Below are 14,819 nucleotides of genomic sequence, written 5' to 3'. Positions count from 1 at the left end.
GATGGCCAACGTTGAAGAGTGACCTATCGAGTACTGATAGGTACATGATTTCTGATACGGAAAGCACATATGCAGGTGAACCATGTCTACAAAGACAAGAGAATGAACGCAGAGTCTCTCACAATTTAGAACGATGCCAAAGTGCTGATAGGAATCCAAGAGTTGAATTGCTTCCTTGACATGTGCTTCTCCAGTAAGGCCGTTTCAGGTTGCCTCGGCTGACAAAGTGGTCTCTTGCCTCACCTGCGACTCCGTACTCATCAAGGTGTTTTCAAAACTCCTTTTGTTCTGTTTCGCACTGTGTACAGTTACTGATGCGTTGACTGTCTTTCGTAACGTCAAACGATCACGTAGAATCTCTTTGTTCTGAAATGCTGAGAGCCCACATCACCTCCAGGCTCACACAGAAGCCACATCCACAAAGCGCCAAAGGCAGCTCCCAGGTCAGCCAGGGCCACCTCTCCCAGTGACTTTGAGATCCAGGAACGGATGGAGAGAAAGTCCTCTGCTCACAGGGGCCTGTCATTCCCGGGTGTGTCGCCCTCCTCTGCACGCATTTCAGGGCTCTTCCACTAATTCAACGGCCATGCTTCTTGTGTGGTACTCAAGAAAGCCCAAGGAGAGACAACAAACAGGACGGAAGAAGCTTTGGCTGGGGCCCTCCCAGGCTGAGCTTTGGAGAGCCTCCAGACCACCGGACTACCTAAGACTAGTTCACAGAGCTCAGAACCTTGGAAGCCTTGTCAAAGGGATTCCCTCTGGTGGCTGAAGGTTCATTTTCAGGGACACTATGCAGATACAGACCACGGATGTTGGGAAAGTCTATCTCGTATTTATTTTTCTGTGCAGCTCACTACTCGTAAAAGATATCTTGCTTTTTAGAGGAAGAGAGAGAGTGAAAGCAATATATAGAGCAGCATGAGCAGGGGAGGAGAGGGAGCAGCAGACACCCAACTGAGAAGGAGCCCGATGACAGGCTCCATCCAAGGACCCTGGGATTGGCGATCCAGCCAAAGACAGATGCCTCACGGAATGAGCCACCCAGGTGCCCCAGGGACAAGGAATCCTCTGCAGTCTCTGCGCTTGTGGGGAGCCTGATGTAGGGTTCCATCCAACCACCCTGAGATGAGGATCTCAGCTGAAACCAAGATCTGGCTGCTTACCCGACCTTGCCAACCACATTGCCTACCTCGCTGCTCTTTGGAACACTGTATTTTCCAGAGGGGGAGAGAGAGAGGAGAGAGAGAGAGAGAGAGAGAGATAGAGAGAGAGAGAGAGAGAGACACAGAGACAGAGACAGAGAGAGAGAAAGAGAGAAAGAGAAAAGCTGAGGAAATTGGCTTTCTACACTCTCTGAATCCATTCCTTCTGAGAAAAACCTGCATTTAGCTCTGGAGATGAATCATCCAGCAGGGGCAGGCTGATGCAGAGAACACAAGCCAGGTGTCCAGGCCTGGTCACTACCTCAGCGCATTGCTGGCTGTAGGGGGCAGTCTTCTGCTGCAGAGCATCGGACAGACCACCGAGTCCAATCCTCCTGCTTTGTCTTTGCTTGTTCCTACAGCCACTGACCCCTGGTTGTAACGGGGACGTGCCCTCCTGTCCATAATGGTCCGTCATCAGGAGCAAAAGAAGACAACAAGGCCTCTCGGAGGAGAGTTTCCAAAAAGGAGGGAACGTCCACAGACTGTGTGCTTCAGTGAGTGGCTTGTCCTTAGAAGTCACATGGCCACACAGGATCCACAAGGGAATCCATTTGGAGACCACTTCTCCTTCGGGACTCTGTTCCCATGGGACCGCTTCCATTGCTAGGCTTCAAGGGAACGGACCGGCTTGTAACTGGCAGACCCCGGTAGGCATTTTCTTAAGGATATTGGCACCGGGACATGCACCAGTCTAATAGGGAAGGTATTATCTAGTGCTGTTGATCGTATTTCCCGATATGCCTGCTTCCTTTTCTGCTTACAGAGTTCCTATGTCCCTTCTTCTTCTTCTTCTTGTACCCTTTGCTATTACTGCCATTCCTTCACTCTGCTGGTTGTTTGGAGGTTTGTTTTTTCTCGACAGAACTCAGAGAAACTGGGTAGGAGATGGGATCGGTTGTGTGCGCCCTCATCCCGACAGGCACATATGCACTGGCATCGAGGAGGACTATGGCTTGACTTCTCATGAGAGTAACAGAATCATGAGGAGAAGAGTCGTACGATCCATTTTTTCATCAGATTCTATTCCGACTCCATCCCTCTCGAAAGAAACCACAAATCCAAGAATGTTTGCAGAGAACAGTTTAATGACCAAGAGAATCAAACACTGAATAAATAGAAAGCATCCCCAGTCCCCCTGAATCACAGAGTGATGGTACACCTACTACTATACAAAGAGAACCCAGTGAAGGTATAAATAGGAATAAATAAATAAATAAATAAATAAATAAATAAATAAATAAACGAAAAGTAGTAAATAGAGAGATGGGCAAGGTTATCTGAAAGTAAACGGTGTTTGTCGACTTCACTTGATGGTGCTGCCCCGTCCTGAACACGTTGGACACCCCGATTGCCTTCGTGTCACCGTGACGGCAGGCGTGAGCTTCTCTGAGGCGGCAGGACACGTGCAAGTGTGCTCCGATCAGTCAGGGAATGTCATTTCCGTGCGGACCCGGGCGGGTCTCATTTCCTCCTCCTGATTCTTTCTTGCAAGATTGTCGAGGAGAAGAAGGATCTCCCGATTTCTGCTCGGACCATCTCCCAGGCACACGGGCTGTGGTTCTTGTCTTGCAGGTAGAGGGAGATCCTTTGGAAGTAGGTCCTCAGGGTGGAGTCCTCATGCATGAGGGGGGTCTCGGCCAACCCCGCCTCCTGCAGGGGACAGGCCTCCAGGTCATCCAGCTGCTCCGAGAGCCCCGAGCACAGTTCCTCCAGGAGAGTCATGTTCCAAGGAGCGGAGGACGTGTCCGGGCAGAAGAGGTGGAAGACCTTCTGGGTCATCACGTGGACCACAGAGAGGGCCTGCGCCTCCTGGAGCCGCTGGCCATCAAACAGCTCCTTGGGGAAGGCAAAGTCATTGGTGTCGTGGTCACAGGAGCCGGCGGAGAGTCTCCTCATCTGTCCCAGGAGCGTCAGGACCCTCCAGTTGCGCAGGCCGTGGGCGTCGGGCAGGTCGCAAGCCAGACAGCACAGGGAGTGGCAGCTGAGCAGCACCAGGGCCAGCGAGAAGGAGCAGGGCAGGGCCATCGGGGATCCTGCAGGGGCTGTGGGCCTGGCTGCGCTGGGCAAGTGTGGGAACCGCGGCTCCAGCTTCTCTGAGCATCTTCCCTCGTGTGTGGGGCTTAAGTAGGCAACAGACGCGTTTTCCATTTCTGAACGTCTCCCTCACTTTCTACTTCTCTTTTTGCTTTCCTTTATGACACACTTTCGACTGGCTCTAGAGCACTGTTTGCCAACTACGTGGGCGTGCTTGTCATGACTGCCCTTGCCTCCAGAGTCTTCTCACGCATTGATTGGCTTTTCACGCATCATCCAGAAAAGTTCGGAACCCGGATGCGCTGTCTCTAGAGTCCAGTGTATGTCCCATGCTCCTATGTGAACTTTGTACATGCACAACCCCGTGTCGGTTCACCCTTCTCGTGTGAAGGCGACGCAGGGTTAAGGATGTCTAGCGCTGGTAAACATGAAGGCCAATTGTTAGGCTTCCGGCGTGGAATGGGATGGCCAACGTTGAAGAGTGACCTATCGAGTACTGATAGGTACATGATTTCTGATACGGAAAGCACATATGCAGGTGAACCATGTCTACAAAGACAAGAGAATGAACGCAGAGTCTCTCACAATTTAGAACGATGCCAAAGTGCTGATAGGAATCCAAGAGTTGAATTGCTTCCTTGACATGTGCTTCTCCAGTAAGGCCGTTTCAGGTTGCCTCGGCTGACAAAGTGGTCTCTTGCCTCACCTGCGACTCCGTACTCATCAAGGTGTTTTCAAAACTCCTTTTGTTCTGTTTCGCACTGTGTACAGTTACTGATGCGTTGACTGTCTTTCGTAACGTCAAACGATCACGTAGAATCTCTTTGTTCTGAAATGCTGAGAGCCCACATCACCTCCAGGCTCACACAGAAGCCACATCCACAAAGCGCCAAAGGCAGCTCCCAGGTCAGCCAGGGCCACCTCTCCCAGTGACTTTGAGATCCAGGAACGGATGGAGAGAAAGTCCTCTGCTCACAGGGGCCTGTCATTCCCGGGTGTGTCGCCCTCCTCTGCACGCATTTCAGGGCTCTTCCACTAATTCAACGGCCATGCTTCTTGTGTGGTACTCAAGAAAGCCCAAGGAGAGACAACAAACAGGACGGAAGAAGCTTTGGCTGGGGCCCTCCCAGGCTGAGCTTTGGAGAGCCTCCAGACCACCGGACTACCTAAGACTAGTTCACAGAGCTCAGAACCTTGGAAGCCTTGTCAAAGGGATTCCCTCTGGTGGCTGAAGGTTCATTTTCAGGGACACTATGCAGATACAGACCACGGATGTTGGGAAAGTCTATCTCGTATTTATTTTTCTGTGCAGCTCACTACTCGTAAAAGATATCTTGCTTTTTAGAGGAAGAGAGAGAGTGAAAGCAATATATAGAGCAGCATGAGCAGGGGAGGAGAGGGAGCAGCAGACACCCAACTGAGAAGGAGCCCGATGACAGGCTCCATCCAAGGACCCTGGGATTGGCGATCCAGCCAAAGACAGATGCCTCACGGAATGAGCCACCCAGGTGCCCCAGGGACAAGGAATCCTCTGCAGTCTCTGCGCTTGTGGGGAGCCTGATGTAGGGTTCCATCCAACCACCCTGAGATGAGGATCTCAGCTGAAACCAAGATCTGGCTGCTTACCCGACCTTGCCAACCACATTGCCTACCTCGCTGCTCTTTGGAACACTGTATTTTCCAGAGGGGGAGAGAGAGAGGAGAGAGAGAGAGAGAGAGAGAGATAGAGAGAGAGAGAGAGAGAGACACAGAGACAGAGACAGAGAGAGAGAAAGAGAGAAAGAGAAAAGCTGAGGAAATTGGCTTTCTACACTCTCTGAATCCATTCCTTCTGAGAAAAACCTGCATTTAGCTCTGGAGATGAATCATCCAGCAGGGGCAGGCTGATGCAGAGAACACAAGCCAGGTGTCCAGGCCTGGTCACTACCTCAGCGCATTGCTGGCTGTAGGGGGCAGTCTTCTGCTGCAGAGCATCGGACAGACCACCGAGTCCAATCCTCCTGCTTTGTCTTTGCTTGTTCCTACAGCCACTGACCCCTGGTTGTAACGGGGACGTGCCCTCCTGTCCATAATGGTCCGTCATCAGGAGCAAAAGAAGACAACAAGGCCTCTCGGAGGAGAGTTTCCAAAAAGGAGGGAACGTCCACAGACTGTGTGCTTCAGTGAGTGGCTTGTCCTTAGAAGTCACATGGCCACACAGGATCCACAAGGGAATCCATTTGGAGACCACTTCTCCTTCGGGACTCTGTTCCCATGGGACCGCTTCCATTGCTAGGCTTCAAGGGAACGGACCGGCTTGTAACTGGCAGACCCCGGTAGGCATTTTCTTAAGGATATTGGCACCGGGACATGCACCAGTCTAATAGGGAAGGTATTATCTAGTGCTGTTGATCGTATTTCCCGATATGCCTGCTTCCTTTTCTGCTTACAGAGTTCCTATGTCCCTTCTTCTTCTTCTTCTTGTACCCTTTGCTATTACTGCCATTCCTTCACTCTGCTGGTTGTTTGGAGGTTTGTTTTTTCTCGACAGAACTCAGAGAAACTGGGTAGGAGATGGGATCGGTTGTGTGCGCCCTCATCCCGACAGGCACATATGCACTGGCATCGAGGAGGACTATGGCTTGACTTCTCATGAGAGTAACAGAATCATGAGGAGAAGAGTCGTACGATCCATTTTTTCATCAGATTCTATTCCGACTCCATCCCTCTCGAAAGAAACCACAAATCCAAGAATGTTTGCAGAGAACAGTTTAATGACCAAGAGAATCAAACACTGAATAAATAGAAAGCATCCCCAGTCCCCCTGAATCACAGAGTGACGGTACACCTACTACTATACAAAGAGAACCCAGTGAAGGTATAAATAGGAATAAATAAATAAATAAATAAATAAATAAATAAATAAACGAAAAGTAGTAAATAGAGAGATGGGCAAGGTTATCTGAAAGTAAACGGTGTTTGTCGACTTCACTTGATGGTGCTGCCCCGTCCTGAACACGTTGGACACCCCGATTGCCTTCGTGTCACCGTGACGGCAGGCGTGAGCTTCTCTGAGGCGGCAGGACACGTGCAAGTGTGCTCCGATCAGTCAGGGAATGTCATTTCCGTGCGGACCCGGGCGGGTCTCATTTCCTCCTCCTGATTCTTTCTTGCAAGATTGTCGAGGAGAAGAAGGATCTCCCGATTTCTGCTCGGACCATCTCCCAGGCACACGGGCTGTGGTTCTTGTCTTGCAGGTAGAGGGAGATCCTTTGGAAGTAGGTCCTCAGGGTGGAGTCCTCATGCATGAGGGGGGTCTCGGCCAACCCCGCCTCCTGCAGGGGACAGGCCTCCAGGTCATCCAGCTGCTCCGAGAGCCCCGAGCACAGTTCCTCCAGGAGAGTCATGTTCCAAGGAGCGGAGGACGTGTCCGGGCAGAAGAGGTGGAAGACCTTCTGGGTCATCACGTGGACCACAGAGAGGGCCTGCGCCTCCTGGAGCCGCTGGCCATCAAACAGCTCCTTGGGGAAGGCAAAGTCATTGGTGTCGTGGTCACAGGAGCCGGCGGAGAGTCTCCTCATCTGTCCCAGGAGCGTCAGGACCCTCCAGTTGCGCAGGCCGTGGGCGTCGGGCAGGTCGCAAGCCAGACAGCACAGGGAGTGGCAGCTGAGCAGCACCAGGGCCAGCGAGAAGGAGCAGGGCAGGGCCATCGGGGATCCTGCAGGGGCTGTGGGCCTGGCTGCGCTGGGCAAGTGTGGGAACCGCGGCTCCAGCTTCTCTGAGCATCTTCCCTCGTGTGTGGGGCTTAAGTAGGCAACAGACGCGTTTTCCATTTCTGAACGTCTCCCTCACTTTCTACTTCTCTTTTTGCTTTCCTTTATGACACACTTTCGACTGGCTCTAGAGCACTGTTTGCCAACTACGTGGGCGTGCTTGTCATGACTGCCCTTGCCTCCAGAGTCTTCTCACGCATTGATTGGCTTTTCACGCATCATCCAGAAAAGTTCGGAACCCGGATGCGCTGTCTCTAGAGTCCAGTGTATGTCCCATGCTCCTATGTGAACTTTGTACATGCACAACCCCGTGTCGGTTCACCCTTCTCGTGTGAAGGCGACGCAGGGTTAAGGATGTCTAGCGCTGGTAAACATGAAGGCCAATTGTTAGGCTTCCGGCGTGGAATGGGATGGCCAACGTTGAAGAGTGACCTATCGAGTACTGATAGGTACATGATTTCTGATACGGAAAGCACATATGCAGGTGAACCATGTCTACAAAGACAAGAGAATGAACGCAGAGTCTCTCACAATTTAGAACGATGCCAAAGTGCTGATAGGAATCCAAGAGTTGAATTGCTTCCTTGACATGTGCTTCTCCAGTAAGGCCGTTTCAGGTTGCCTCGGCTGACAAAGTGGTCTCTTGCCTCACCTGCGACTCCGTACTCATCAAGGTGTTTTCAAAACTCCTTTTGTTCTGTTTCGCACTGTCTACAGTTACTGATGCGTTGACTGTCTTTCGTAACGTCAAACGATCACGTAGAATCTCTTTGTTCTGAAATGCTGAGAGCCCACATCACCTCCAGGCTCACACAGAAGCCACATCCACAAAGCGCCAAAGGCAGCTCCCAGGTCAGCCAGGGCCACCTCTCCCAGTGACTTTGAGATCCAGGAACGGATGGAGAGAAAGTCCTCTGCTCACAGGGGCCTGTCATTCCCGGGTGTGTCGCCCTCCTCTGCACGCATTTCAGGGCTCTTCCACTAATTCAACGGCCATGCTTCTTGTGTGGTACTCAAGAAAGCCCAAGGAGAGACAACAAACAGGACGGAAGAAGCTTTGGCTGGGGCCCTCCCAGGCTGAGCTTTGGAGAGCCTCCAGACCACCGGACTACCTAAGACTAGTTCACAGAGCTCAGAACCTTGGAAGCCTTGTCAAAGGGATTCCCTCTGGTGGCTGAAGGTTCATTTTCAGGGACACTATGCAGATACAGACCACGGATGTTGGGAAAGTCTATCTCGTATTTATTTTTCTGTGCAGCTCACTACTCGTAAAAGATATCTTGCTTTTTAGAGGAAGAGAGAGAGTGAAAGCAATATATAGAGCAGCATGAGCAGGGGAGGAGAGGGAGCAGCAGACACCCAACTGAGAAGGAGCCCGATGACAGGCTCCATCCAAGGACCCTGGGATTGGCGATCCAGCCAAAGACAGATGCCTCACGGAATGAGCCACCCAGGTGCCCCAGGGACAAGGAATCCTCTGCAGTCTCTGCGCTTGTGGGGAGCCTGATGTAGGGTTCCATCCAACCACCCTGAGATGAGGATCTCAGCTGAAACCAAGATCTGGCTGCTTACCCGACCTTGCCAACCACATTGCCTACCTCGCTGCTCTTTGGAACACTGTATTTTCCAGAGGGGGAGAGAGAGAGGAGAGAGAGAGAGAGAGAGAGATAGAGAGAGAGAGAGAGAGAGACACAGAGACAGAGACAGAGAGAGAGAAAGAGAGAAAGAGAAAAGCTGAGGAAATTGGCTTTCTACACTCTCTGAATCCATTCCTTCTGAGAAAAACCTGCATTTAGCTCTGGAGATGAATCATCCAGCAGGGGCAGGCTGATGCAGAGAACACAAGCCAGGTGTCCAGGCCTGGTCACTACCTCAGCGCATTGCTGGCTGTAGGGGGCAGTCTTCTGCTGCAGAGCATCGGACAGACCACCGAGTCCAATCCTCCTGCTTTGTCTTTGCTTGTTCCTACAGCCACTGACCCCTGGTTGTAACGGGGACGTGCCCTCCTGTCCATAATGGTCCGTCATCAGGAGCAAAAGAAGACAACAAGGCCTCTCGGAGGAGAGTTTCCAAAAAGGAGGGAACGTCCACAGACTGTGTGCTTCAGTGAGTGGCTTGTCCTTAGAAGTCACATGGCCACACAGGATCCACAAGGGAATCCATTTGGAGACCACTTCTCCTTCGGGACTCTGTTCCCATGGGACCGCTTCCATTGCTAGGCTTCAAGGGAACGGACCGGCTTGTAACTGGCAGACCCCAGTAGGCATTTTCTTAAGGATATTGGCACCGGGACATGCACCAGTCTAATAGGGAAGGTATTATCTAGTGCTGTTGATCGTATTTCCCGATATGCCTGCTTCCTTTTCTGCTTACAGAGTTCCTATGTCCCTTCTTCTTCTTCTTCTTGTACCCTTTGCTATTACTGCCATTCCTTCACTCTGCTGGTTGTTTGGAGGTTTGTTTTTTCTCGACAGAACTCAGAGAAACTGGGTAGGAGATGGGATCGGTTGTGTGCGCCCTCATCCCGACAGGCACATATGCACTGGCATCGAGGAGGACTATGGCTTGACTTCTCATGAGAGTAACAGAATCATGAGGAGAAGAGTCGTACGATCCATTTTTTCATCAGATTCTATTCCGACTCCATCCCTCTCGAAAGAAACCACAAATCCAAGAATGTTTGCAGAGAACAGTTTAATGACCAAGAGAATCAAACACTGAATAAATAGAAAGCATCCCCAGTCCCCCTGAGTCACAGAGTGACGGTACACCTACTACTATACAAAGAGAACCCAGTGAAGGTATAAATAGGAATAAATAAATAAATAAATAAATAAATAAATAAATAAATAAACGAAAAGTAGTAAATAGAGAGATGGGCAAGGTTATCTGAAAGTAAACGGTGTTTGTCGACTTCACTTGATGGTGCTGCCCCGTCCTGAACACGTTGGACACCCCGATTGCCTTCGTGTCACCGTGACGGCAGGCGTGAGCTTCTCTGAGGCGGCAGGACACGTGCAAGTGTGCTCCGATCAGTCAGGGAATGTCATTTCCGTGCGGACCCGGGCGGGTCTCATTTCCTCCTCCTGATTCTTTCTTGCAAGATTGTCGAGGAGAAGAAGGATCTCCCGATTTCTGCTCGGACCATCTCCCAGGCACACGGGCTGTGGTTCTTGTCTTGCAGGTAGAGGGAGATCCTTTGGAAGTAGGTCCTCAGGGTGGAGTCCTCATGCATGAGGGGGGTCTCGGCCAGCCCCGCCTCCTGCAGGGGACAGGCCTCCAGGTCATCCAGCTGCTCCGAGAGCCCCGAGCACAGTTCCTCCAGGAGAGTCATGTTCCAAGGAGCGGAGGACGTGTCCGGGCAGAAGAGGTGGAAGACCTTCTGGGTCATCACGTGGACCACAGAGAGGGCCTGCGCCTCCTGGAGCCGCTGGCCATCAAACAGCTCCTTGGGGAAGGCAAAGTCATTGGTGTCGTGGTCACAGGAGCCGGCGGAGAGTCTCCTCATCTGTCCCAGGAGCGTCAGGACCCTCCAGTTGCGCAGGCCGTGGGCGTCGGGCAGGTCGCAAGCCAGACAGCACAGGGAGTGGCAGCTGAGCAGCACCAGGGCCAGCGAGAAGGAGCAGGGCAGGGCCATCGGGGATCCTGCAGGGGCTGTGGGCCTGGCTGCGCTGGGCAAGTGTGGGAACCGCGGCTCCAGCTTCTCTGAGCATCTTCCCTCGTGTGTGGGGCTTAAGTAGGCAACAGACGCGTTTTCCATTTCTGAACGTCTCCCTCACTTTCTACTTCTCTTTTTGCTTTCCTTTATGACACACTTTCGACTGGCTCTAGAGCACTGTTTGCCAACTACGTGGGCGTGCTTGTCATGACTGCCCTTGCCTCCAGAGTCTTCTCACGCATTGATTGGCTTTTCACGCATCATCCAGAAAAGTTCGGAACCCGGATGCGCTGTCTCTAGAGTCCAGTGTATGTCCCATGCTCCTATGTGAACTTTGTACATGCACAACCCCGTGTCGGTTCACCCTTCTCGTGTGAAGGCGACGCAGGGTTAAGGATGTCTAGCGCTGGTAAACATGAAGGCCAATTGTTAGGCTTCCGGCGTGGAATGGGATGGCCAACGTTGAAGAGTGACCTATCGAGTACTGATAGGTACATGATTTCTGATACGGAAAGCACATATGCAGGTGAACCATGTCTACAAAGACAAGAGAATGAACGCAGAGTCTCTCACAATTTAGAACGATGCCAAAGTGCTGATAGGAATCCAAGAGTTGAATTGCTTCCTTGACATGTGCTTCTCCAGTAAGGCCGTTTCAGGTTGCCTCGGCTGACAAAGTGGTCTCTTGCCTCACCTGCGACTCCGTACTCATCAAGGTGTTTTCAAAACTCCTTTTGTTCTGTTTCGCACTGTGTACAGTTACTGATGCGTTGACTGTCTTTCGTAACGTCAAACGATCACGTAGAATCTCTTTGTTCTGAAATGCTGAGAGCCCACATCACCTCCAGGCTCACACAGAAGCCACATCCACAAAGCGCCAAAGGCAGCTCCCAGGTCAGCCAGGGCCACCTCTCCCAGTGACTTTGAGATCCAGGAACGGATGGAGAGAAAGTCCTCTGCTCACAGGGGCCTGTCATTCCCGGGTGTGTCGCCCTCCTCTGCACACATTTCAGGGCTCTTCCACTAATTCAACGGCCATGCTTCTTGTGTGGTACTCAAGAAAGCCCAAGGAGAGACAACAAACAGGACGGAAGAAGCTTTGGCTGGGGCCCTCCCAGGCTGAGCTTTGGAGAGCCTCCAGACCACCGGACTACCTAAGACTACTTCACAGAGCTCAGAACCTTGGAAGCCTTGTCACAGGGATTCCCTCTGGTGGCTGAAGGTTCATTTCCAGGGACACTATGCAGATACAGACCACGGATGTTGGGAAAGTCTATCTCGTATTTATTTTTCTGTGCAGCTCACTACTCGTAAAAGATATCTTGCTTTTTAGAGGAAGAGAGAGAGTGAAAGCAATATATAGAGCAGCATGAGCAGGGGAGGAGAGGGAGCAGCAGACACCCAACTGAGAAGGAGCCCGATGACAGGCTCCATCCAAGGACCCTGGGATTGGCGATCCAGCCAAAGACAGATGCCTCACGGAATGAGCCACCCAGGTGCCCCAGGGACAAGGAATCCTCTGCAGTCTCTGTGCTTGTGGGGAGGCTGATGTAGGGTTCCATCCAACCACCCTGAGATGAGGATCTCAGCTGAAACCAAGATCTGGCTGCTTACCCGACCTTGCCAACCACATTGCCTACCTCGCTGCTCTTTGGAACACTGTATTTTCCAGAGGGGGAGAGAGAGAGGAGAGAGAGAGAAAGAGAGAGAGAGAGATAGAGAGAGAGAGAGAGAGAGAGAGACACAGAGACAGAGACAGAGAGAGAGAAAGAGAGAAAGAGAAAAGCTGAGGAAATTGGCTTTCTACACTCTCTGAATCCATTCCTTCTGAGAAAAACCTGCATTTAGCTCTGGAGATGAATCATCCAGCAGGGGCAGCTGATGCAGAGAACACAAGCCAGGTGTCCAGGCCTGGTCACTACCTCAGTGCATTGCTGGCTGTAGGGGGCAGTCTTCTGCTGCAGAGCATCGGACAGACCACCGAGTCCAATCCTCCTGCTTTGTCTTTGCTTGTTCCTACAGCCACTGACCCCTGGTTGTAACGGGGACGTGCCCTCCTGTCCATAATGGTCCGTCATCAGGAGCAAAAGAAGACAACAAGGCCTCTCGGAGGAGAGTTTCCAAAAAGGAGGGAACGTCCACAGACTGTGTGCTTCAGTGAGTGGCTTGTCCTTAGAAGTCACATGGCCACACAGGATCCACAAGGGAATCCATTTGGAGACCACTTCTCCTTCGGGACTCTGTTCCCATGGGACCGCTTCCATTGCTAGGCTTCAAGGGAACGGACCGGCTTGTAACTGGCAGACCCCAGTAGGCATTTTCTTAAGGATATTGGCACCGGGACAGGCACCAGTCTAATAGGGAAGGTATTATCTAGTGCTGTTGATCGTATTTCCCGATATGCCTGCTTCCTTTTCTGCTTACAGAGTTCCTATGTCCCTTCTTCTTCTTCTTCTTCTTGTACCCTTTGCTATTACTGCCATTCCTTCACTCTGCTGGTTGTTTGGAGGTTTGTTTTTTCTCGACAGAACTCAGAGAAAGTGGGTAGGAGATGGGATCGGTTGTGTGCGCCCTCATCCCGACAGGCACATATGCACTGGCATCGAGGAGGACTATGGCTTGACTTCTCATGAGAGTAACAGAATCATGAGGAGAAGAGTCGTACGATCCATTTTTTCATCAGATTCTATTCCGACTCCATCCCTCTCGAAAGAAACCACAAATCCAAGAATGTTTGCAGAGAACAGTTTAATGACCAAGAGAATCAAACACTGAATAAATAGAAAGCATCCCCAGTCCCCCTGAGTCACAGAGTGACGGTACACCTACTACTATACAAAGAGAACCCAGTTAAGGTATAAATAGGAATAAATAAATAAATAAATAAATAAACGAAGAGTAGTAAATAGAGAGATGGGCAAGGTTATCTGAAAGTAAACGGTGTTTGTCGACTTCACTTGATGGTGCTGCCCCGTCCTGAACACGTTGGACACCCCGATTGCCTTCGTGTCACCGTGACGGCAGGCGTGAGCTTCTCTGAGGCGGCAGGACACGTGCAAGTGTGCTCCGATCAGTCAGGGAATGTCATTTCCGTGCGGACCCGGGCGGGTCTCATTTCCTCCTCCTGATTCTTTCTTGCAAGATTGTCGAGGAGAAGAAGGATCTCCCGATTTCTGCTCGGACCATCTCCCAGGCACACGGGCTGTGGTTCTTGTCTTGCAGGTAGAGGGAGATCCTTTGGAAGTAGGTCCTCAGGGTGGAGTCCTCATGCATGAGGGGGGTCTCGGCCAGCCCCGCCTCCTGCAGGGGACAGGCCTCCAGGTCATCCAGCTGCTCCGAGAGCCCCGAGCACAGTTCCTCCAGGAGAGTCATGTTCCAAGGAGCGGAGGACGTGTCCGGGCAGAAGAGGTGGAAGACCTTCTGGGTCATCACGTGGACCACAGAGAGGGCCTGCGCCTCCTGGAGCCGCTGGCCATCAAACAGCTCCTTGGGGAAGGCAAAGTCATTGGTGTCGTGGTCACAGGAGCCGGCGGAGAGTCTCCTCATCTGTCCCAGGAGCGTCAGGACCCTCCAGTTGCGCAGGCCGTGGGCGTCGGGCAGGTCGCAAGCCAGACAGCACAGGGAGTGGCAGCTGAGCAGCACCAGGGCCAGCGAGAAGGAGCAGGGCAGGGCCATCGGGGATCCTGCAGGGGCTGTGGGCCTGGCTGCGCTGGGCAAGTGTGGGAACCGCGGCTCCAGCTTCTCTGAGCATCTTCCCTCGTGTGTGGGGCTTAAGTAGGCAACAGACGCGTTTTCCATTTCTGAACGTCTCCCTCACTTTCTACTTCTCTTTTTGCTTTCCTTTATGACACACTTTCGACTGGCTCTAGAGCACTGTTTGCCAACTACGTGGGCGTGCTTGTCATGACTGCCCTTGCCTCCAGAGTCTTCTCACGCATTGATTGGCTTTTCACGCATCATCCAGAAAAGTTCGGAACCCGGATGCGCTGTCTCTAGAGTCCAGTGTATGTCCCATGCTCCTATGTGAACTTTGTACATGCACAACCCCGTGTCGGTTCACCCTTCTCGTGTGAAGGCGACGCAGGGTTAAGGATGTCTAGCGCTGGTAAACATGAAGGCCAATTGTTAGGCTTCCGGCGTGGAATGGGATGGCCAACGTTGAAGAGTGAC

At 51.9% G+C, this 14,819-nt stretch overlaps 4 protein-coding genes across 4 annotated transcripts; all 4 read right to left on the bottom strand.

Annotated features, from left to right (window-relative positions):
• Nucleotides 1-2,666: 2,666 nt before the first annotated feature.
• On the bottom strand, nucleotides 2,667-3,361 carry LOC140594887 (interferon alpha-1/2-like). Its single transcript, XM_072732005.1, has one exon. It carries the CDS (start codon nucleotides 3,351-3,353, stop codon nucleotides 2,667-2,669), a length of 687 nt encoding a protein of 228 aa, XP_072588106.1. The 5' UTR covers nucleotides 3,354-3,361.
• A 3,003-nt stretch (nucleotides 3,362-6,364) lies between these two features.
• LOC140594886 (interferon alpha-1/2-like) lies at nucleotides 6,365-7,059 on the bottom strand. Its single transcript, XM_072732004.1, has one exon. It carries the CDS (start codon nucleotides 7,049-7,051, stop codon nucleotides 6,365-6,367), a length of 687 nt encoding a protein of 228 aa, XP_072588105.1. The 5' UTR covers nucleotides 7,052-7,059.
• Nucleotides 7,060-10,064: 3,005 nt separating this feature from the next.
• On the bottom strand, nucleotides 10,065-10,759 carry LOC140594885 (interferon alpha-1/2-like). Its single transcript, XM_072732003.1, has one exon. It carries the CDS (start codon nucleotides 10,749-10,751, stop codon nucleotides 10,065-10,067), a length of 687 nt encoding a protein of 228 aa, XP_072588104.1. The 5' UTR covers nucleotides 10,752-10,759.
• A 3,001-nt stretch (nucleotides 10,760-13,760) lies between these two features.
• On the bottom strand, nucleotides 13,761-14,455 carry LOC140594884 (interferon alpha-1/2-like). Its single transcript, XM_072732002.1, has one exon. It carries the CDS (start codon nucleotides 14,445-14,447, stop codon nucleotides 13,761-13,763), a length of 687 nt encoding a protein of 228 aa, XP_072588103.1. The 5' UTR covers nucleotides 14,448-14,455.
• Between the last annotated feature and the right edge of the window lie 364 nt (nucleotides 14,456-14,819).

This window comes from Vulpes vulpes, chromosome 12 (assembly GCF_048418805.1).
Source record: "Vulpes vulpes isolate BD-2025 chromosome 12, VulVul3, whole genome shotgun sequence".
NCBI lineage: Eukaryota > Metazoa > Chordata > Mammalia > Carnivora > Canidae > Vulpes > Vulpes vulpes.
This window is presented reverse-complemented; position numbering and strand designations above follow the sequence as displayed.